Raw genomic sequence first — 23,739 nt, 5'->3', positions numbered from 1 at the left:
ACTCTGTTACCAATGAAATGTCTGAATTCAACATGTCTCAATACTTTTGTTCATGTAATGTTCATGTTATGAAGTTCTATCTTCATATATCCAGAGGATGTACAGCTTTGGAGAGAATTATTAAATCCCTTGTGATTTTTCAAATGACATTTTGCTATTTGTTTTTCTTTTTAAGAATATTCATTGTCTCAAGATTGTTTTTCAACATCAGCTGTTCTTAATATACTTACTACATGTTATTACTTCTTGTTGACTTTCCTCTACTTTGTCACAGTGGTCTGTTAATTATTTCTAAAGCTGTATATATGATGATAATATATCACCTTATAGGTTACATATATGGCAACATCAATCTTTATATAGGGTTATATATATTATTTATGACGTTTCTCAATGGGAATGTAGTAGTGTAGTGAAAAGTTGAGGAATGTAACTGCGAGAGTGGACAACAGAGCAAAACATAGAGGGTGGGGGGACTGTGTCACAGCCCCTTCTGGGTAATTGGCTCCAGATGTGAGGAAGCGTGGCCCCCTGCGCCAGCAAGGCGTCAGGGACGCATTAAGAGCTCAGCCCAGGGCTGATGGGAGCACAGCAAGAAGAGCTCACCCCCCCAAAAACACAGACTGGTCTGAACCCCATACTGAGCTAGTGACCAGTGGGCCTCCATCAGCCTCAACCCCTGCTCATCATCTGCCAAAATAACTAAGCACTGCAATCTTTGAACACTGGAAATCCCCTGTGTTTGTTTACCAAAGGATTATTTCACTTTCAACCTTCATTTCTCTGTGGACAATATAACATCCCAGTCGGTCTCCTTCCAAGGTTTGTAATGTGTCGGTGACTATGGCGACAGCAGCTCTGGAGGCCAGTATATTTCACATCATTGTGTTGCTGCTATTGTTGAGCCGTGACAGGTGATGAGCATGTCAGGCAATTCAGTTTAAAGACAGCCATTCAACACAGCAGCTTGTTTGCTGCACACAATACAAACAATACTTAAAACATAAGCAGCAGTTTTCAGTGTTTTTATAACAGATGGCTTTCTGCAGCTGGTGGTGTTCTAACAAAAATAAAAATTAATCTGTGTATGTACAACATGGAGCATCTGAAAGACTGAAAACAGAAATACAAGATGCAGTAAATACAAGCATTATACAACATGATGCTCCTTAAATACATTTGCCTGGTGCTCTGTCCTAAATAACCAGTAAAAACAAACAAAAAAAACCCTTAAATATAAAAATATAGAAATCTGAGCATGAAAAGTGTAGATTCTGCTATGACCAAAGCATTTATGGTCTCAAAAAAAAAAAAAGTTCTCAGCTCAAGGAATGCTCTTACTGTGACACACAGGGTATGTTTACTGATAGAGCGTGGAAATCGATTAAAAGCAGAAAAGCAGCGCAAGGTGATGGAGACTGAAAAGGAACAGAGGGAATGGAAGGAAGGAAAAATTTAGCTAATAAGCTCTTCATCAGTGATGACACTTGCGTATTGATGGCATTTGCTGAGTTGCAGTCCGCCACCATGACTAACAAGGAAAACCACTCATCATGCCAAACTGCATTTAAAGGCTTATGTGAAAAGACCCTTGAAGCACCTTTCAGCTTGGAATTCCTGTTGAACAAGATTATGCGGGTAAACAGAAAGCAGATGTTGTACATGCTCTTTGCTTTGCTGCATTTTCTGACGTCCACTACCTGTGTGAATGGCACGCTGAGCTGATGTTATTGTTGGAACACAAACAGGAAAAGGAGGTGAAATTTGCTCTAGCACCACTAATCTAAAGAGGCTGCCTGTCATCTCCTGCCAAAGTCGACCTGAATATTTCGGACTGTTGGATGCTTGGATTCCATTGAAAGCAGTGTCATCAAACAGTAAAGTGTCAAAGGTCAACGCAGGGCCAGTGGTTACTCAAAGATCCCAATCCTGATTTCCAACAAATAATTTTCAAAGAACACAGCCGACACCTCTTAAAACAATATAAGAGCTGAGGCTGCCAACAGGAGTATAATTTCAGCCCACCATCATTCCTCCGCCTCATTCCTTGCCTTAACCCTGGGAGATGGTGTTGTCATACTGCTGGACATGGGCCCAGGGTGTGAGTGAGTTTAACTAAACAAAAACACTCCCACCCGAGGCTGAGGACACATGCCCCAGTCAGACCTCCGTAAAAACAGCTCTGGTCTGCGTTAACGTGCATTTTTACAACACATGATAAAACTGGAAGAAAATTTCTTATCTCTTTTCAGTTTCACAAACCACAGCAAATGAGGCTGAACTGAAGTGAACGGCGTTGGACACTAGGTGGTAATCTTGTGTTGTGTTTGGGTGTAGCTCAGCAGCTCCCACAGTAACCCCATGTAGGAACATCAGGGTAAGAGGGGGAGAGGGAGGGGGGGGTTGAGGGTGTTTTATTGCTAAAAGAGCTTGTGTTACAACTAACAGATAACACCAGTGACAGACAGCTGATGACGGTCTTCATAAGTGCTGAACAACTACATATCAAGTCACACTCAATCAAGTCAACACAAATGACCTGTAGCTTAAGATGTGTCCGTAATAAATGTGGTGCACTTCGTCATAGGTAAAGGATATTTCCTGGACTGTGGCTCCTTCTTTAAAGGAGCGTGAAGGGCGGGCAGCCACTGCGCTCTGGAGGGACGGTGGGGCTGGTCTTGGCTAATTCCTTAAGATTAAAAGCAGGAGTCGGGTGGCCGTAGGATCCAGAGGCAGTATGAAGACAATATAAACAGCGCCATGATTAGAAACGTACCAGGCATGTGGCTTTGATTAACTACAGGCACAATGTGGAGGAGCAGGTCTCAGCATCAAGACCGAGCCTGCCAATCAAACACCAGGCCATAGATGTGGACTGATGTTAGACTGATAACGATATTTAGCGCTTAAATGATTCAACTTATATATCAGTACATAAAAATTGTTTCCCTTTTATTAAAATCCAGCATTAATATTTTTTTTAACATGATTCCCTTAAGACAGTATTGGTCCAAACAACAGCTGAGTGTTTCAGTGACAAGAATAGCAGCGAAACATTTGTAAACACGGTGATGGATCAATATATACTTGGCCATTAATCACAGAATTAAAAAAAAATATTAGCTTTGATTGTTAAATATCTGTAGTATATAGAATATAATAAAAATATGTGTAGATTGTTACACAAGATGCATTTGAAAAATTGGCTTGTTTTGCAGTTCTGACCTGGATAATATATCTGATAATTAAAAAAAACAACAACAAAAAAACAGAACAGTCTTATATAAAAAAAAAAAATTGTAAAATCAAAAAGTAGGAAAGGTTTGGTCCATTGAAAAAACAGTTGACAATAAAAAAATATGCAGTACTAGCGCTGCTTCTCATATTGTGTTTCTTTGGCATTGTTTTCCCTTCTTCTCTTGTGCTTGATTTGAGGCGGGGGGGGTCAGGGTCCCTGAACCCATGTGATGACAATGACAGAGAAGCTGAAAACTCCCACAATCAAACCAAACACCACCAGAAATATAGCCTGGAAACACAAAGAGCAAACAAAAACAGAGTTGGAATCAGCCTGAAATGAAAAAAAAAAAAAAAAAAAAAAAAAGCACAACAGTAAACACAGCCAAAATGAGGAGGACGATATGTATTTACCCCGATGGAGTCGAAGGATCTGAAGTTCTGATTGCTGATCTTGAGGTAGAAGATACCAGGGAAAACAAACAACAGGCAGCTGGATGTTGTTGATCCTGTTGAACAAACAGGAAGGGCACTTCAATAACACAGACATCATACTGTATGTCTGATAATAGACGCTTCATAAACTGTTTGAGCAGGACTGCGCCATAAATTATGTATAAGAAAATACTGTGATCAATAATTGTGATCAATAATTGGCTCAGATCTTGGCTGCTTTTAATGTCTGGTGTAGTTGAAAACAAATACAACATGTAAAGACAACTAGCATGATTTAGAAATACGACAAAAAAAAAACAAAACAACAAAAAAAACACATGGATAGGAAGCACATACCCACTACGCCGAACACATTTCTGATGTCAGGGACAAAGATGGCCATGAGCAACACCACACCCAGGATAACGAGGGTAGCTATTGTGTGGATCCACCAGGAGAAAGGCCGCCCTCCAAACAATATCAAGATTGCAGCCTTACGGGCCTGAAAAATACACAGACAAAACACATTCAACACAACAGCTCTGAAAAAAGTACATGCCAATAATGCCTATATATTGAAAACAGAAATATAAACAACAAAATAAAGGAAGAGATGAGTTTTACAGACTAGAAGCTGGTAGAAAATTACATCTAAACAGCCACCAGCAACCAAAAGCATCTACTGATTTCAAATGTTTTATAACTGTTGAACTATTAATCCTATCGATACATGTAAATTTTTCAGGTAAAATGAAGCCTGAGTTTTTATCTGACCCATTTGTACGTTCAAAGGCTCCGTAGTGAACGTGGAAACACCATCATCTTCTACAACTTTGATTCACCAATAAAATCCATGTAGTTTGACCAATGACAGTAGTTGTAGATGCTTGTTTCATGTTCAGTTAATGATATATTTTGCTGAAAAAGTCTCTTTTTCCCCAGTTTTGGTATAATAACCTTTGAATTTACTCTGAGCTTTTATGAATATCTACATGATCAGTGAAATAAATATAAGAAAATACCTGACTGACATTGAAAAATGCTAAATGAACAGGATAATATTATAATAAATGGAGAAGTTAAATGTAGAAAAAAAATGATTTGGAAGGTAACACAAAGGATCTCCGTGTCTTTATGGGTTAAATGGATCACATTTGGCTGTGTGTGCTTTGAATCATCATAAATACTTTGTTCTGGTGTTAAAAGAACCTTCTGTGGTCAGTCTACTTACAGGAAAGTGGATGAGTGGTACAGTTAACAGTACAGAGAGGAGGATGGCCAGTCGAACTGTCATCACCAGGACGTCCCGAGGCAGGTACCTGTCATAGCTGAGCAGCAGTTCAGATTCGACATGAGCTGTGGGATAAAAACACACAGGTTTAACCCTTTATCGGGCAAGTGACCATTTTTGGTCATTTCTGCACACATTACAAGACAGTGACAGTTACAGTGAAGCAACAATCTTAGGTCAGTTGTGGTCTGCATGAACAGTAAGTGTACCTGCTGTGTTAGGTACCATGAAGTAATGGTACTAATGCAAGGAATGATGTTCAAAGGGATAATGTGGATGTGGACAGGACGGTGTCTGGATCAGCACTTATGTTGATGTAATGCTCTAAAAGTGATCTTCTAATGTTCTAAAATGCATGTTCCTTTCACCTTACATGTGTTTTTCTTGCATTTGTACCTCTTTTAGGTTTGTCTGTTTTTTAGCAAGACAACTCACAAAGTTATGCACAAATTTGGACAAAATTTTCAGGAAATGTTGATACTAGCACAAGGAACAAATGATTAAATTTTGGTGGTGATCAGGGGGGTGGGGGTGGGGCAAGTTTTATTTGGCCATTTGTTAGCAAGATAACTCAGAAAGTTATGGAAGGATTTTAGTGAAATTTTCAGGAAATGTTGATACTGACACAAGGAACAAATGATTAAATTTTGGTGGTGATTTGGGGGGGGTACTCATCTGCCTTGGTGGAGGTCTGCGCTCTCCGGTGCTTTTCTAGTTTTAGATTTACATCTTGTATTTTTTTTTTTTAAATATTATTTTGTTTTGCCACTGACAGGTAAGGAACCAAATATGGTAACGTCACTGACCTTGATTTTCTGCATAACAATAAAAACTAGAAGCACTCGGAGAGCGCAGACGTCCGCCAAGGCTGATCAGTGCCCCCCCCCCCGTGGGCCCCCCCACGCCCGATCACCACCAAAATTTAATCATTTCTTCCTTATCCCATTTCCAACAAACCCTGAAAATTTCATCCAAATCTGTCCATAACTTTTTGAGTTATGTTGCACACTAACGGACAGACAAACAAACAAACAGACAAACAAACAAACAAACCCTGGCAAAAACATAACCTCCTTGGCGGAGGTAAAAATGTGAAAAATTTTACAAAAGTAATAAAGTCTTGTTATGTCCTCCAATAATACACTATGTTTGAAATTTAGTATTTCAGAGTATTTCTTTGAGTGCCCTATAAAGGTTTAAGAAATGCAGCAATGCAATAGGCACTAAGTTGTGTGCAATGTTAACGAGTTACATGTAAAAGTGTATAAGTAAAAGTAATTGTAATCAGCCACGGTTACTGAGAAAATGATGTCATTTATTTCGAGCTGCTAATCACAATATTAGTGATAGCTTTTCAAGTCACTGTGCATGACGACCAGACGACCACAACAAGGCAGGAAGCCATGATGTTGTCAGAGAAGAATGCCTTTCAGTCTGGAAATTCACAATCCTTCTAAATCTGAAAAAAGGCTGTAATGCATGGAGTGAAGCTGGATTATTCAATCCAAAGGCAACATGTAACTAGTTAGTTGGTTAGTTTAGTTTTATTTCGAGCACATAGAATCATCAGATAACAAAGAATAATACAACACAGTCAAACTAAATATTTCTGCGCTCGAAAAAGAGTGGGAACAAGTTTAACTTATGGACTCCCACCCCTTTTTACAAACTAATAATTAAATTAATTCTGCTTCCTGTGTTTTGTTAACACACTTTTTTTTCTGTATATTTTTACAATAACACAAAGCATCCATACAAACCATTCACATACACTATTTTTAGTCACCTCACAAACAATCAGATTTGTGTAATTACAAGTTTTTAATATAAACTATAATATTTATATGCACTTTAAATATTTACCACAAATACAATCCTTAATAAATGTGATAATATCTCCTAATCATGATAGTCTGTATTAATTAATTAATTACAATAATATCTTATTTTATGCATTCTTCTATATTATAACTAGATATTCACTTATTCAGATAATGTTCTATATTTTGTTATTATAGTGGATTTATACATCCTTTTAAATGTACAAATTGAAGAAGACATTTTAAAGTTCTAGTCCAGATTATTCCACAGATGTACCCCTCTAACAGAGATACACTGGCTTTTAAGTTTGTTCTACACTTAATTTTTGTGAAGATTTCAGTTCCCCTTAAATTATAGTGACTTTGTCTGGGCTCAAACATCTGTAGACTGTAGGGAAGCATATGCTCATGGGCTTTATACATTATGATAAGAGTATTAAGGTCGACAAGATCGTGTAGTTTTAGAGCATTTAATTTTATAAATAGAGATAACCTGATGTTGTTTCACACCATTATGGAAAAGTGTGGCTTCTTTTTTTAATCAAGAATGGTAGAATCATGATGAATTCTGATCAGCGGTCAGGAATTGCAGTTGTCAGTTCCATATTTAACTCCTGCTTCCTTACAACATCCAAAGACACGCACTTATAGGGGAATTGGTTAATCTAAACTGCCCATAGGTGTGAATGTGATAGTGATTGGTTGGTGGTCGTTTCTACCATATGTCCCAAAAAATACTACAATTGGAATTTCAGCAATGATAACTTGAAAAATAGTGAATCAATCAAAATGCAATGTCAGGGCATGAAACTATAACTTACTATCTAGATCTTGCAGAAAACCCCATTTGATTTGCACACAAAAATATCTCTTTTCAAAAAGTGACTGCTTGTTTCTTTTCATTTTCAACTAATGAAATGAATAATGAATTACATCAAAAAGGACATCATATGAATGCCAAGAGCATCCAAGTGCTAAACTTGGAAGAAACAAACCCATGAGATGCTTTACAAAGATCCACATTTCTCCATGACCACTGAACCAAATTAAACGGGGTTTTCTGCAAGATGTAGGTAACAAGTGACAGTTTCATACCCCGAAATAGCATTTAGATTGTTTAATCATTTTGAAAGTTATCAATACGGAAAATCTAATTGCAATTTTTTTGGGACATACAGTATATGTGAGCCCTGTGATGAATTGGTAACATGCCCAGGGTTAACCCCACCTTCACCTGAAACATAGCTAGTATAGGCTCCACGGCCACCCTCTCAAGGGTTAAGTGGTTCAGAAGATGAAAGAATGAATGAATTCCCTATTTAACCCTTTCATGTATAAGTCACTCCAGTGGACAGTTATTCTCCAGCTGTTCTCTTGTATATTCATGGGTTTCGTTGTTTTAGTTTCATATCAGCCAACACAGTGGACACTTGCGCACCATCTCATACACTGACATTCAGACCATTACTGTAACTGTGCTGTTCTTGACAAACCTGATCTGCAGTGACATGTTTTAGTGTAAATCAATTGTTATTTATTAGACAAGAAGGTTTTTTTTTGCATATTATCTCGATGAAGTGAGGAATTACTAGCATTAGAATATGTTAAAATGTGAGAAGACATCAGATTAGCGGAATTAAACATGTTTTTATTTAATTGTTTTCATATCCCTTTCTGATATTGGGTTTTAAACACGTTTCTTTACTTCAAAAATTAAATGCATGAATATTTTTGTAACTCCACAGAAAAAAAAAAAAATTCGATTGCATTGTTTTTTCTTGCCTAAGGAGGAATAAAAACACTGAAGAAAAAAATCTTGACTAAGGTTCTCACAATTCATGCATGAAAGGGTTTACCCTCCTACGTGTCTGAAAATGCCTGTGATTAGAAAAAAGGAAGCCTTGTCTTCTCAGAGCTTATAACATGGTGAAAGGTAATTTTGCCCAGTAACTGCTGCTTTAACAGAAGACAGACAATAAACATTGTTAAGTAGTGTTGTGAAGTTTATACCGCCAACTGTAAATGTATATCTTTAGGATTTTTAAGTTTAAATAATCTTCAGAAAACAATAAAGTTACATTACCGTGATGAAATAATTAAAACAGTTAAATTGGTAAATTTCAAAACAAAGCAACTTGTACTCCGTAACAGATTACATTTCAAAAGTAATCTTCATAATATGTCTATAATCTTGTGCAATATGTTGATTAATGTGATGACTGTATCTGTATGAATGTGAAATACAGCTTCATCAGCCCAAGAAAATAAAATTTGAGTAATAATTGTATTGTGTTGTGTCATTCTGTGATGTAATTTATTGTATTGCATCGTGTCATATCACATCATATCATATCATGACATATCATGCAGTGTCATATTGTGTCATGTCATGCTGTACCATTTTGTGACATCAGATTGTGACATATTGTACCATCTTATGCCATATCGTGTTGTGTCGTAGCGCATCATATTGTCAAGTATCATGTACTATTGTATCATGACATATTATATCATGTCATGATATGTCGTATTATTTGTGATATATCATATTGTGTCGTATCTTATTGTGACATCGTATCGTACCATCTTATGTCATATTGTATCGTGTCATAGCGCATCATATTGTCAAGTATCATGTACTATTGTATCATGATGTATTATATCGTGTTATGATATGTCATATTATTTTGTGAAATATCATATTGTGTCGTATCTTATTGTGACATTGTATCGTACCATCTTATGGCATATTGTATCGCGTCATAGCACATCATATTGTCACGTATCGCCTCATATCATATTGTGACGTGCCGTATTGTATTATATGGTATCTGGTGTTGACTTACCGTAGAAGGTGAGGTATCCAAAAAGTGCAGAAATGAGGTAAAGCAGGAAGCTGAGGCTAATACCGACATTGGTAACATTCTGCATCCTCGCTTTAGTGGGTCTGAAAGGGATAAAGATATAATTTTCACAAATCTACTGTGCTGTAAATTGAGTAAATTCGGAAAAATACAGAAGCAGCAGTTCTGACCGGTCAAGTTCACAGTAGATCGGCAGGACAGCTGTGTGGCATAGGAAGGAGAACGCCATAGTGGGGATGGCGTAGGCACTCTGCAACACACATGAGGCAAAGCACAGCTGTCATTTACAAATTATCAGCTTACGTCGTTACACAGGAGTGAAGGGGCTTCTGGGTCAAGGTACTGTGTGCGGAGTAGTAATTACCAGATGCAGAATTCAGGTGTGAATGCCACTCATTCACTAAATTCATTCAGATGGATGATATAAACATCTTTACACACAATTCAGATGTTATTTTTTAAGGATCTCGCCTGAAACACTGTCATGTTGTTCTTCAATAATTGGAACCAACATGTGCTTCAAGTAATCTGCAAGCCACATGCATGCACATATGGCCGTAACGTGTAATAAACATGTGAGTGGCAGCTGCGTGGTGCACTCGCGTTCCAAATATACAGCCCAATCCTTCACGAGTAAAGAGTGGGACTTGTCAACCAGAGTCAAAAAACCGCAACACAGCAGACATACTTTCAACAGCTTCTCACAGCCGCCTCATAGGTTCTGCATGTGCGATATACGAGAGAAACAAGCTGGTTTTATATACGTACCTTACTGGAGATGACAAAGAGTTTGGGCGTACAATCTGAGTCAGAGGAATTTGATATCTGGAGGAACAATAAGAGAAGGACGAAGCGTGTTATTTTTGAGAGTGCTGCTGCAGCTCAGAGAAAGGAAAACAACCGTCTAAGTTTAGCCATGCCAGGTCTGAAGGTCTGAAGTTATTCTACGGTCTGTATAATTCCAAAATGTCAAAGGCCATTTCCAGGCTTAGGCAAGGTCACCTGAACTTCCTTCCCTTCAGGTCTGCCACTATTTACCATTTACAGCTCCCTGCAGCCTCCTCTGGTCCTCATCAGCCACAGCCAAACCAATCAGGGAACTGGGTCTCCTGGGTTTTCCTGGCCGTGACCGTCTGGTCTAAACTAAACAGCTCAGACCTATAGCATCTAGTGTTTGAGTATTTGTCAGCATGTGCATAAGAACAGCAGAATAATGAGGTAGTTCTTACCTGATAGGCAGTTGAAAATGAAGTGGCATTGTGAGGCAGTGGGCAGGGGATGGACCATTTCTTCACAACAATCTGGAGATAAAAAACAAAACAAAACAAAAACATGTCAACAATGGAAGGGCACAAAAAACATTAGGAGGGAAAGTGTATGTTGAATAGGGTGGAGATTACAGGAAAGCCAAGGTGAGTATGATATGTGTACCCATGAATCCTGCAGGGTCTAAAATACTGACAAAATGCTACCTTTATTTCCACACCATTATCAATCATGGCTAAAATTACTCTATTGTTGATATATGATTCATGAAGTCATAAGAATAATGATAAATTACAGCTAAAACTAAAAAAGCACTGGGAGAGCGCAGACCTCCGCCAAGGCAGATCAGCACCCCCCCCCCCACCCCACCATAAAAATTTTATCATTTGTTCCTTGTGCGAGTATCGACATTTCCTGAAAATTTCATCCAAATCCGTCCATAACTTTTTGAGCTATTTTGATAACAAACAAACAGACAAACCCCAATAAAAACATAACCTCCACCGTTCCTTGGCGGAGGTAATCAACTGCTTTATGAATGGATCTATGAAAAAGAAATTAAAGGAATGGAATGAAGAGTGAGGAGGCAGCTTCAGATTCTACATTTATGAGGGACTGGATTTTCTTTGTCTCATCCCAGAACATAGAATAGTTTTATAGAGTAATATGTACTGTTGTTACTAAAATAATAAAGGACTACTGTGAAAGATGCCCATACTAATAATAGTAATAGTGTGTATGGTAATGGTATAGTATAATAGTAACAGTAATACTTTTCATCTGTTTTTTACCTAGGGAGGTTTAAGGAGGTTATGTTTTTGTTGGGGTTTGTCTGTTGGTTTGTTGGTTTGTTTGTTTGTTTGTTTTTCTGTTAGCTAGATAACTCAAACAGTTATGGAAGGATTTTGATGAAATTTTCAGGAAATGTTGATATGCCTTGGCGGAGGTCTGCGCTCTCGGAGTGCTTTTGTAGTTTATTTTTATTTTCATTGGTCATATAATTATGAGTAGGGATGAATAAAAAAGATAAATAGAACCTCAATTTACATAAATGTATCCATCAATTCTGAACAAGAAAATGTGAAAACGGTATGCCTCCCAAAAGCCATCTTATAGTTCACTCACCACCACTGTGAAATACACCATGAAGAAGAAAGCGAGACTACTAGTGTAGCCCAGGAAGCCTAGAGGAGTAAGAAAGACATCTGTTGACATACACCGATCTAAACTATTCAGCAAATGAAAATCAAAACATTAAGACAACTACTCACGTACCAATTTTAGGTAATATTGATAAAGGCAGAACAATGCATAGAGTGATGATGATGAGAAGCAACCGTCCATCTTCATACCAGGCTCCTCTGAAAAAAAAATCAAGGAGATATAAATTAATAAAGGTTGGACTGATATAATCAAACCATACTCTTAATCATCATATCCCTGGGCCCAGTTAAATCTGAATGGGAATGATCCAGATGTTTTGCTTTCTGTTTTTAGTGCTGTTTTTCAAAGCAACATCAGACTGAATCATCTAATGCACATTAAAACATTTCATGATTAATACAATTCCAGATTACCAGCGCTCTAAATGGGGCTATATAATACAATATAGCTGGTAGAATTGGATCGTATAAAGTGTTTTTATTTGAAAGAAACATCATAAAACAGTTGAAACATCCTCTTCTGTTTTTAATTTCTCTTCATCTGACCCAGAGTGAATGGAGCTAAATGGATGTGCAATTAGGGATGTAATTCACATAAACTACTTTTGATGTTGTGTTTTTATACGTAATGACATCTTACATCAAATATGTTATTACAGTTTGATACTGACAGCTGTGTGGAGGATTATTGTATGGAGTTGTGGCTGCTGCTGCTGGGATCAGGAAAACCCAGATTTTTTGGATGACAGGTAAGACCAATTCTACTTAAATTTTTTGAACAACACATACTTAAGTTTCACTTCAGATCAAAACCAAGGCTGGACTACATGACACTGAATGTAATCCCATTTCTGAATACTTTCTTTTTTCCTTTGAACAACCCATTTTCAATATGTGATCAAATCCACTATCTGAAATATAATCAGATTCCTACTGACCAACTGGGCCTAGGTTTGGAAATGTCACAGAGAGCAGAACAGATGAATGTTCAGTGTCATAAAACTCTGGCTCTGGAAATTTGTCTCCATTTCGTGCTCAAATACAGAGCGACAGATTCATCATGTGGTATGAATTAAGGGCTTTAGCTCTTGCAAACCATAACAATTATGTAATTCACATGCAAACGTCGTGTCGCTCCATCAGATGAGACCACATTTCACTTGCCGGGTTTTTGGAGAGGGGGAATAATATTTTCCTTTGCTGAGGGATAGCCTTGGCGGTTTATTCGGGATTGGGGAGCTAGAAGAGGAGGAAGAGGAGGAGGCGGGGCACATTCGCTGTGACACATGTGGAAGGCATGTCGGCTCCAAAGGGGTCGGGGTCGGGTGGGAAGGGTGCTGCTGTATGTTGGACTGCAGCGTGGGGGTCATGAAGGACTGCCTCCACTTCTCTTTATGGGGCTCCCACAGTCAGCAGCACCTGCTCTGACCACATCAACACCCACTGACCCCTGTTTGGCAGTTTCACAGCTGTGGTGTTACTATAGGCGCTGATGGATTTGTCTCTGCGTCTACACACATTCTGCCCTGTAACTGGATGTCAGGAAGACCTCTGCTCTGACCCTAAATCTCTCCTGTCCAATCACTTTTACTCAAGCCTATGTTTAGCTGAAGTGTTCTACCAACGCTAAGCTAACCTCCTTGCCAAAAAAAAAAAAAAAAACTCCAGCACCATTCTCAAAAGTCCTGAGTTTAACTGTAAGAGCTCAGGATACCTAGAAGACCCATGAAATGTGGAACATTTCACGCTCTAACAAGATGCAGGACAGCTCTCACTTAAGATATGAGTACGACTGCCAATGAGTCAATCTATGCAAAGTGTTGAACATCAGCGTAAATCTGGCCAGAGCAGCTCAAACTGAAATTGTCAGCTGTCCATGTCCTTGACCTTGTTAAGCGTGATGTGAAGAACATAAACAGGACATACACTCCATTAGCACAGACGAAATGATTGAGCACAACTGTGTTTTTGCTCTGCTGTTGTTATGACAAATGAGCCAGAAAAAAGAAACACATTCTAATATAAAACAACTCGTTTATTTAGGCTTTGGTGGAATTGGGAATGTGTCTGTTAACATCCAAAAGCCACTCATTAACAGAAATGTTTTGTTTCCCTCAGCACTGAACTGTAATTAGAATGGCAAAACTGATATCCCCTTGTATCAGTCTGATTCCGGGGAACATGTGCGAGAGATTTGGGGGTGAAAGGAGAGCACTAATACAAAGCAGCTGTGTGTGGAAGATTCAGATGTTGACGGATTGGGCTGAAAGCAGCTACAAGTCTTGCTTTAAACCAGTGTGGCCAATAATAAAGTAATAGAAGTTACATTCTTGGCCTGGCTGGGACTATTCTGCTCTCAGAGGGCGAGGAGCTGCAGACTTGTCCACACAGGCCAATGAAAGATGCAGGCTGCTGAAGATGGGTGATGAATGGATCGCTGTCATTAAATACATTTCCTCTGGGCATCTTCACATCACACTACACCAAGAGCAAGTTTCGCCTCAGTTGCTCACAGACAAAGTATTGGTGTTTTGTGGTTTAGTGAGAGATCTTCCTCCACCACATTTTTCAGACGTTCCTCACTGCCTGACTAATTCCAGTTTGTGTAGCTGTGTGGTGCAGAAGTGTCAAATGTGACTTATTCAGAGGCCAAAGGTATAATCTACAACATCATGGGAACAGGAATGACTCATTTGTTATCTTAGTGCTGACTTTTAAATCCATCCAGTTAATTTAAATGAATGACTGGGTTCAATAGCTGCGGTGGTGGTCGACTCTGAATAAAGTTTCCTTACTGTGGCAGGAAGAGCTTCTAATGAAAATACAACTAAAATGAAGTCCAGCAAGGAAAAATGATTTTGTTACCAAGTTTTCAAAAACATAACACACCTAAATAAAAACTACAATGCAACACCATCTAAAACTAAAAAGAACTACAGGTAAAATCAGCTTTTTCCTCCCCTAGATTTGCATTGCAGTTGTTAAACCACTTTAAGTTAAATTTTTTTTAAATAATTGGAGACACTTACTTTTATAAAATGGCTACCATCACAACATTTCTAGTCAAGTTTCCGCGGATAATATCCAAAAAACAAAACTAAAACTACTTCATTCCCCGAAAAATAATAAAAATGTCTACTTAAAACTTGCATTTTGGATTCTTACTGACCTGCATTCTTGCATTAATTGCTTCTACAAGTCTAGATTTTCCTCATATAACCCAAAAAACTAGTGAAAACTAATCAATTCACACAAAAAAATAATAAAACTATGTACTAAAAACTCTTAAAATTCTGAATTAAAATAAAAACTCTGCAGAGAAAGAAACCATTTTAAAGAATCAGAGGATTTCAGGAAAAATTTCAAAACATATTTTGGATTTACAACATAGATTCTCACTCGCTGACTAAAAGGATTTAAAAAATTAATTAACTTGTGCAATCTGCAGTCACTTTTCTTTTCCACTGAAGAAATTAGAGCCAAATTGAAATACTAAATAAAAAATAAAATCTAATGACATTTCTGTCAATACCAACCCTGTATTTTCTGAGTTCGAGAAGCTGTTGATAGCTGCTGGAAGCTCTGACTTCAAGATGAACAAGTAGGATGACATGGCTGAGGAGAGAGAAAATAAGAAAATAAGAGCCTTTTTTTAAAAAGCAAAATAAACAAAAAAAATTACATGATCATACCAAACTACTAAGTCATAAACACAACAGATGACTGTATTCTGCCACAAGCCATTCTAAATTGCAGTGTGAAATTGGTGCGTGTTTTCCAGCACAAGGAACTGGAAGGCAGGGCGGAGGGGTACCGCGGCTCTGAGTTAAAGCAGATGGGTGGGGCAGGCGGCTCAACGGGATCATCAGCAAAGCCCTCGATGCAGAGGAGCAGACATTATGCAGATCTTCCAACTGCTCAAGACCAGGAGAGGCAGAGCCAGAAGTGTGAGAGGGAGGAATGCTAACAATAATGATCCCTGACGCTAATCCAGGTATTTCTCCCCCTTCCCTACCTCACTAGGAAACAGGATATTATCTGCCTCAGATGGGATCCAACATCCTTCCCCGGACAGCCAATCAGAGGGGGGATCTGGGTCACTTCCTGAGGGTCATATCAGCCCCAAAAACGCCAAAAAATAGGGAAAAGAGTGATGGAAAAGGCACCATTAAAAGGGGATGTATTTGGCCCAAGACATGGACAAATCAGTGACTCAGATGCAGTGTGTGGTCAGTGATAAAGGGAGATAATGTTAAAGGATTTAGATTTGTGAAACCAGGCAGAGCCAGAGTTAGCTGGGACCTTATTGCCCCAAGGCAGGCCTTGCACTCGCCGTTAAATAAGCCTGCACCATAATCCCTTAGATCCTGTATTTGTTTATGAAAGAAAATTCCTCCTAAACCCACCAGCCCACACACACACAAGGACCCCCACTCTGCGATATATCTTATGCTCATGAAAAGTACTCAAAGCTGTCTGTAAGAAGCTATTCTGAGGCAGCAGCTCCTCCTCTGCGTTGTTTCATAGAGGATATTTTGGTGTTTTAATTAATCTCATAAATGGAGGTAGGGCTTTACATTATAGCTCTGCAATTACATGGAAAATAATGGGGTAATGATGAGATACCAGGTAATGATACAAGAGTTTGGTACTAATGAGTATATGTGGGTAATATGTGAATAAAATGTATTAACACAGTAATAAAAGCACCACAAATAATGAAGAAACACATCAGCAAAATAGCAATCAGGCAAGACTATATACTGGTCTTCCACTCACCATAGACACATTTACCAATTATCTGTTTAAAGGCTCAATATACAATAATAAAATCTGTGGATACAGTTTTCATTCTGCAGTGCCACCCTTCTGCTCACAGCAGCAACATTAGCTTCTGTTAGTTAAGAAATCGGATTAGCACGCAGCAACCAAAAGCTGTTTTTCCGCACAAAACAGACTCAAATAAACTCCACAGATGTCACATAATCATATGCAGATAACAAGGGTGTAATAAGGTCACTTCAGGTAAAATTTCCTTTACATTCCAGGCAGGAAGGGGGTGTAATATTTTGAGAAATTAAACAAAATGTTCAGGATTATAGTTGTACATTCATAAGACAACATTTCAGATACTATCCAAGATAATGAATTAATAAACATGCAAGACAAATTTTGGAAATTACCAAAAAAAAAAAAAAAGAATCAAACAGGAAGCTAGGTTTGATATCGGCATGTCTGGTAACAAACATTACTTTATCATTATATGTTTTAGAGGTTTTTTTCTTGCAAATTTGCCACTTTACTCTCAGAGAATATCAGCGTTTTTAACTTGGAAATTTACAACTTTGACACCCAAAATTGTGAAGTTTTTCTCCCGCTGTAACCATAACACACTGTCATACAAATCTGACAAACTGAACCTGCAAATACTGTAATGCAGTCACATTAATGGGTTACTAACTTGTTAACAATAATAACTAATGTAATTTTATTGTGATATGCTTACTAGGTGGGGTTGGGCAATATATTGACATAATTTGATTAATCAAGGTTTTGGTTTCATAAAGTAGTGTAAAATACCTGAATTGAAAAATCCAGATTCTTCCGCTGGAGACCTTTGTTGCTAAATTATATTAATTTTCTCCAGTCAGATTAAGCACATAGTTTTAGTAAATAAACTGTATTTTTGGGTCACGCTTTGTCTTAAATTCATGCAGATTAAAATCATAAATCTTCCATAACATTGAAAAAAATGTTTATTTGAGTCCTGTTCTATTGTCTGTGTTATCTTTAAGTGTTATTACCCTGACACCCAAAATTTACTCAAATATTACCCAAATATATGATATACCTGTTAATATGAAGCCAGTACCTTGCAATTAATTTGGTAATTACCAAGGTTATTATCGTTAACGAAATGACGAAAACTAGAATTGTAAAAACATTTTAACTGAAATAAATAAAAACTAGAATTAAAAGAAAAAAAACGATAACTAATTGAAACTGTATTGTGTGCTTACAAAACTAACTAAAATGTATAAAATTTATGGCTAAAATTCCCTTCGTTTTCGTCTTTGTCAGTGCCGGAATGATATGAAATCAATTTATTTCCCTCAAGCAATTTTAGCTAGTGGCACCATATGGCATTTCACGGTCCGTCACTTCTCGTCACTTGTCGTTTAGAGTCGTCTTCTCGTCTCCACTCTACCTGGAAACACAGACTAAAGTTGGGAGAAAGCAGCAGTGTCCTGTATGAGATTTATTTGAATTTGACGGCGAAGAAGATAAAAGATATAAAAAACCCTAAAACTTAACTAAAACTAAGCATTTAGAAAATAACGAAAACTAATAAGAACTAGCAAACCTGCTCTAAAAACTAATTAAAACTAACTGAATTAGAGAAAAAAAAGTCAAAACTAAATAAATCTAAACTATAATGAAAAATCCAAAACTATTATAACCTTGGTAATTACATGTTATTGCCAAACTATTACCACTTTATTACAATGTTATTACTGAGCTGTACTGTCAAGTTCAATCCAAAGGGATACAAACACACACACAGACACAGATCACACCACAGACTTGATGCAATGGTTTAGTTTCATGCAGCTGGTTATTGTAAACACAACAACACTTCCGTGTAGATAATACTTACAGCTCTAAACAAAAAGGCCCTTAAATGAAGAAAAAAAGATCATTATTGGCCAAGTGGTAGTAAAACATGTTCTACTAATAATCATGAATGTAGAAAGGTGAAATAAAGCGTCTGTGTGTGGTCGCCGTCATATGCACAGTTAGAAAGTGTGTTGAACATAAGACAGAGCCACTTTCATTTCATTAGGAGCAAGAGGAGAGGCAGCGTGTGAGAGCCCTGGGCTGGTCAGTAATTAAGGTCAATTGGCCCATCAGCCTTTGGCAGTGCAAATGAATGTTTACCCAGAGTGAGGCTAATTGCACTCTTATAAAAGGGGCCTGGGGTGCAGACAGATGCATGCTGGAGTGCTGGCTCTCACACTCTCACACATACTGCCCCATGCTGGGAAAACCACAAACATACCAGAGGGCACTGCAATAATCCACTCAGCCGTGCCACTAATGACTGCAGAGGAGCTATCACCTCAGCTCGCGACTGTCTGAGAAGCCCCGTTTGTGGCCGAGGGACGGATGGAGATGGCAGCAAGAGAGAGCAGCGAGGGGGGTGTGGGGAAATGAGGGAGGGGTCCCATTAGGTTACTCAACACTCACAGGGTGGGAGTGGGTTTACCATCAGTGATCAATTAGACGTGAAGTCAGGTTTCAGGCCCATGGGAGAGGGCCCTGAGGATAGCAGCTACAGGGTCAAAGGTTATCAGAGAATCCGGATAATAGTCTAAGAGGTAAGAGGGAGTCGACACGGGCTCCGCTCTCCTCCAGCAGGCGGCACTACGTTCCTCCAAAATAAACTGACCATGGACTGAGACTGGAGAACTATGCAACCTTTTTACCACTCGGCTCCAAAAACCGCAGAAGAGGTTTCAAGTCCAATATGTCAGAAATAATGGATGTCAAAGTAGAAAAAAAAAATACAGAAATAAAGGCTGACTTACCACCAATATTTTGGATGAGAATAGCAAGTCCGACCAGAACCTAAAAAGATTTTTGAGGAAGTCATTAGAGGGAATGTTTCCTGATCATGTACAAAGTATGTGGATTCTTAAAGACAGCAAATCAAAAAAACATGGAAACACTTTGTATTGAGGCACAAATACTCACTACTAACTAGTTACCCATTAACATACATAATAAGTGATTCATTAGTAAATATAGAGCACTTATAAATACCTTCTACATGACCACATTCTACAGCAATGAGTTTTCCCTCAATTACCTTCTAATAACTGCTGATTGGAGGTAGGTGATGGTACTAAAATATTCCATCACAGTATAAAGCTTTGGAAATAACTGAAAAAAAGTCCTGAAAAAAGAAAAAAAGACCTGCACAGCAATTGCACTGATATTCTTGTGAGCAAAAGCAAGGAAATAAAAGTTGCGTCACTCACACAAAATGTCTACCTCACAAAAAATAAAGAAAAAAAAAATATGAATAGCATGTAAAATACAATTTAAGATCATCGAATGTTGAAATATAATCTAGAAAGACTTCATATGTGCAAATATTATATTGAAATACCATAGTAATTTCATATTACAATAACCATTTACACAATAGAGTAATTTGCCTGCAAGTAAAAAAAAAAAACTATTATTTTCTTCTTTTATTTGTAACTTCTGTGCAAGAAACTCCTGTTTAGAGTTGCCCTATTTTTTCTCGTTCTCCCCTTCATCTTTTTTGTTGCCTCCATACAATGTAGAGGAATTGCCTTAAAGAGTGTGATATGTAACACAATGACAGAAACAAGAGCATTAACATCTTTTCTATCATGATGTGATTTCGTCATATTGCACAGCTTGACTATTTAATGATAATGAGGAAGGAAGTTGATGAAATTTTCATGAAATGTTGATAGTGGCACAAGGAACAAATGATTACGATGATGATGATCCGACTGGTTTTCTAGTTATATTAGGTTAATGGTCTAGCAGCTGGAGAATACGGTCGTGAAGAATACTTCTAATAATGACTAATAAGAAAGAACCAATGTGGTGTTACACATGCTATGCTAAGAAACAACTAGCTATTACTGAATACGTGTTCCTTAAAATAAAAGTGACCCCATAAAAGCAACACTCACCTTTCCTGGTTTCTGTAACGCCTGCATTCCAAGGTCTTCATATGAATTAATACCTATGAGAAAACAATTGAATATTCTTTCAAATATACTCAAAAACAACATAAGATGGAGTGGAAGGGCTGGTGATTATAGGTCATATAACACTTTTCATTTGTTTTTTTTTTCTTATCTCCCTGCTTTTATTTCTTTTGGTGTTAAGTTTTAATGTCAGCTGATAAAGTCACAGCTATGAAATAAAGACTGTGAAATAAATAGCTAAGATAGACAGCTAATCAGCTTCGTAAACACAGATCTAATCATGATCAAAGTAAGATTCAGTATCCTGGATGGGGTGGGGAGAAAAAAATCAGGGATGAAAGCGCTTGTATAAACCAACAGGGACATGTTTATCTACAGTTTAACAGTGTATCTATTGTTAGTCTCTCACCTGTTTGGTCACATATCTTCAGAAGGAGGTGTATAGAGTACGCTGCCAAGCAAGATACCCCTACCAGCAGGATACTAGAAAAGTAGTACACAGAGGAGAATCAGTATGGCATTACATCAAAGTCATGCGTATGTGATATCTCCAAAGGCTGTCAGGCATTTCAACAGCACAATAGTTTACTCTTACCAAAATCCAATAATGCCAGTGTGAGCCATTGCATAAGCTAGACCCAATATACCGCTGCCCATGATGGCATTCATCAGGTTAAAAACAGAGGAGGCGAAGGAGGCTCCTCTCGTCCTGATAGTCGCCGCTCCCTGTACACAGAGGAGAGAAAACAAGAACATGCCATGAAAAAGAGCTAAATCAATCATTATCATTATAAAGGTAATGGAGAAAAACTCTAATTATTTTTGTAAAAGATTTAAGAGAATTCCAGCAGACAGTAAGAGGAACAACTGGGTGGCCCTGATGATGGATGTCATGATACAACACTGCAGTGGCATGTAGGATCAGGGAACTGAAATGGGAATGGATGGGGAGGGATTTGAGCTGGTAACACTGGGACAGCTGCCCAAGCTCAGGATAAGGGGAGCTGCCCACACTGCTTGACCTCTCTAATAGGGGATATCCTGGAGCGAACGAGTAGCAACTCCGGTGTCCGTGTCTCAGCAAGCTTGGATTGACCTGCAGGCTGCTGAATGCGATTCACTCTGGGTTACAGTAATGAAAGACGGGGAGCAAACTCTGACACCGAAAAAAATAGAAATATAAATGAAGAACTATGTAACAAATTAAACTGCCACGATCTGACAAAACAAGGATGACACAATGCTGTAGCAGAAGTCACATCTCAACTAATGATACAACGCTATCATGATGTAATAACAGCAATGATACTATTTCTGCCAAATCTGATACACTGCGAGACAATCATCTACAATCTCACACAAAATTTATGTAATTTGAGGGGGAAAAATACTCCCAAAAAGACAAAAAGCAGAAAATGTGTTTTTATTTAATGTGTTCTGGTCTCAATTTTACAGAGAATTTTGACCAATGGGATGAAAAGTCTTTACAATCTTACTACAGTTTACTTTTTATTTTCCTTTGTTTCTTGTCTTACACTAAAGGGATTTTGACTTTTGCCCTGTATCTGTATATCCAACTATTAGTGACAGTGGAGTCCAATGCACATTTTAACAAAAAATTCCCACATTCGATATATTCCCATATCTATAAACGTTTGGGAAGGAATGCTTCTCGGACCAAAAAAGAGTTTATTCAAGGTGCTCTTTGGAAAAAGGGATTCAAAAAGTATTTTTCTTCCAGTGTGATATATTCCCATATCTATATTGTGCTTTTAATCTTATTGTATATTATCATTAATTATTGCCTTATTTCACTGAGCTATTCAAAAAACCTTATATAGCTAAATCCTTTCTACATTACAAGTTGGACTTATTTGCTTCTACCTAATATACACTGTATTAAACTACTCACAACACCTAATAAATAGTAATAAAAAAATTAAATGGAAAAAATAAAAATGAATTGTATGTGGACACTATTATATTATGTAACTGATGTGTCTGAAGTAAGTAAGGAAGTAAATAAATGAAAAGTTATATTGATTTATTTTTTCATTAAGCAATATATTTTAGCAAATTAAAACCATTTACTTTTGGGCACAACTGGATGATTTTACAGTTAAACAAGGGAGTGTAATAATGAATAAAGTAGACCTGCACTGCACAATAAATTGGTTAACAATGGAGTTACAACTTAAATAAATTTTGCTAAATACCGTTTAATAAAATATGCACAAAAAACAACTCCAAAAAAATGACACCTTCAGATGTATATATACTTTTTAAAACATGGCTAACGGTTATAAGTAGTTTGGATCTTTAAAAATCACAGCAAAACGACGGAGTAATTTCTGTTTTAAAGTGCATCTACTCTCTCTTTTAGTGCTGACACAGGCAGAAAAAGCAGGGGAAACGAAAGCAGTAATCATAAGAATCACATGATGTTCAACTTCACAGCTTGTATCCTGTGTGAATTATTACAAAATACCTCTCCTTTATGCTTCAGTTTTAGACTGGAAACTATTACTTGTCAGTACTTACATGTCTTAATAAAGGTGAAGTTTCATTTGTCTCGGTGTATCCGTCGGTGAAGTCTCTGAGTGAGTCTGTGTTGGCATTTCCATTGATGCTCATTTTCAGCTCCGGAAAGTTCAGTGCACGGCTCAGCCTTCAGGAAACAAAGCCTCAGAACGTGGTGTCAAACCGCGCAGACATTTGATTCTGACCGCAAAATTATGACACCATTGTCGCTTAAATAACTTCGTGTAATCTTATCTTATCAGTTTGTCAGCTGTTCACTGTTGTTGTTGATCAAAGCGTCACAAGCCTCTCATTTCCGTCGCGGTTGTTATGACGGAATGAAGGGTGACCAATCAGAAACGGCATATCTCAACGTATGGCCAATTAGAA

The 23,739-nt window shown here is 37.8% G+C and overlaps 1 protein-coding gene across 1 annotated transcript; it reads right to left on the bottom strand.

Moving 5' to 3' along the window:
- Positions 1 to 204: 204 nt before the first annotated feature.
- On the bottom strand, positions 205 to 23,716 carry slc38a6 (solute carrier family 38 member 6). The gene is made up of 16 exons (XM_030126800.1): positions 23,371 to 23,716; positions 21,425 to 21,555; positions 21,239 to 21,312; positions 20,812 to 20,864; positions 19,666 to 19,705; positions 15,613 to 15,691; positions 12,189 to 12,274; positions 12,039 to 12,097; positions 10,877 to 10,948; positions 10,416 to 10,472; positions 9,818 to 9,897; positions 9,630 to 9,730; positions 4,904 to 5,028; positions 4,030 to 4,174; positions 3,652 to 3,746; positions 205 to 3,529 (listed from the first exon to the last, which is right to left on the bottom strand). Exons 1-16 carry the CDS (start codon positions 23,461 to 23,463, stop codon positions 3,446 to 3,448), a joined length of 1,374 nt encoding a protein of 457 aa, XP_029982660.1. The 5' UTR covers positions 23,464 to 23,716; the 3' UTR covers positions 205 to 3,445.
- Between the last annotated feature and the right edge of the window lie 23 nt (positions 23,717 to 23,739).

This window comes from Sphaeramia orbicularis, chromosome 22 (assembly GCF_902148855.1).
Source record: "Sphaeramia orbicularis chromosome 22, fSphaOr1.1, whole genome shotgun sequence".
NCBI lineage: Eukaryota > Metazoa > Chordata > Actinopteri > Kurtiformes > Apogonidae > Sphaeramia > Sphaeramia orbicularis.
The sequence above is the reverse complement of the archived record's forward strand: the minus strand, read 5'-3'. Positions and strand labels throughout refer to the sequence as shown.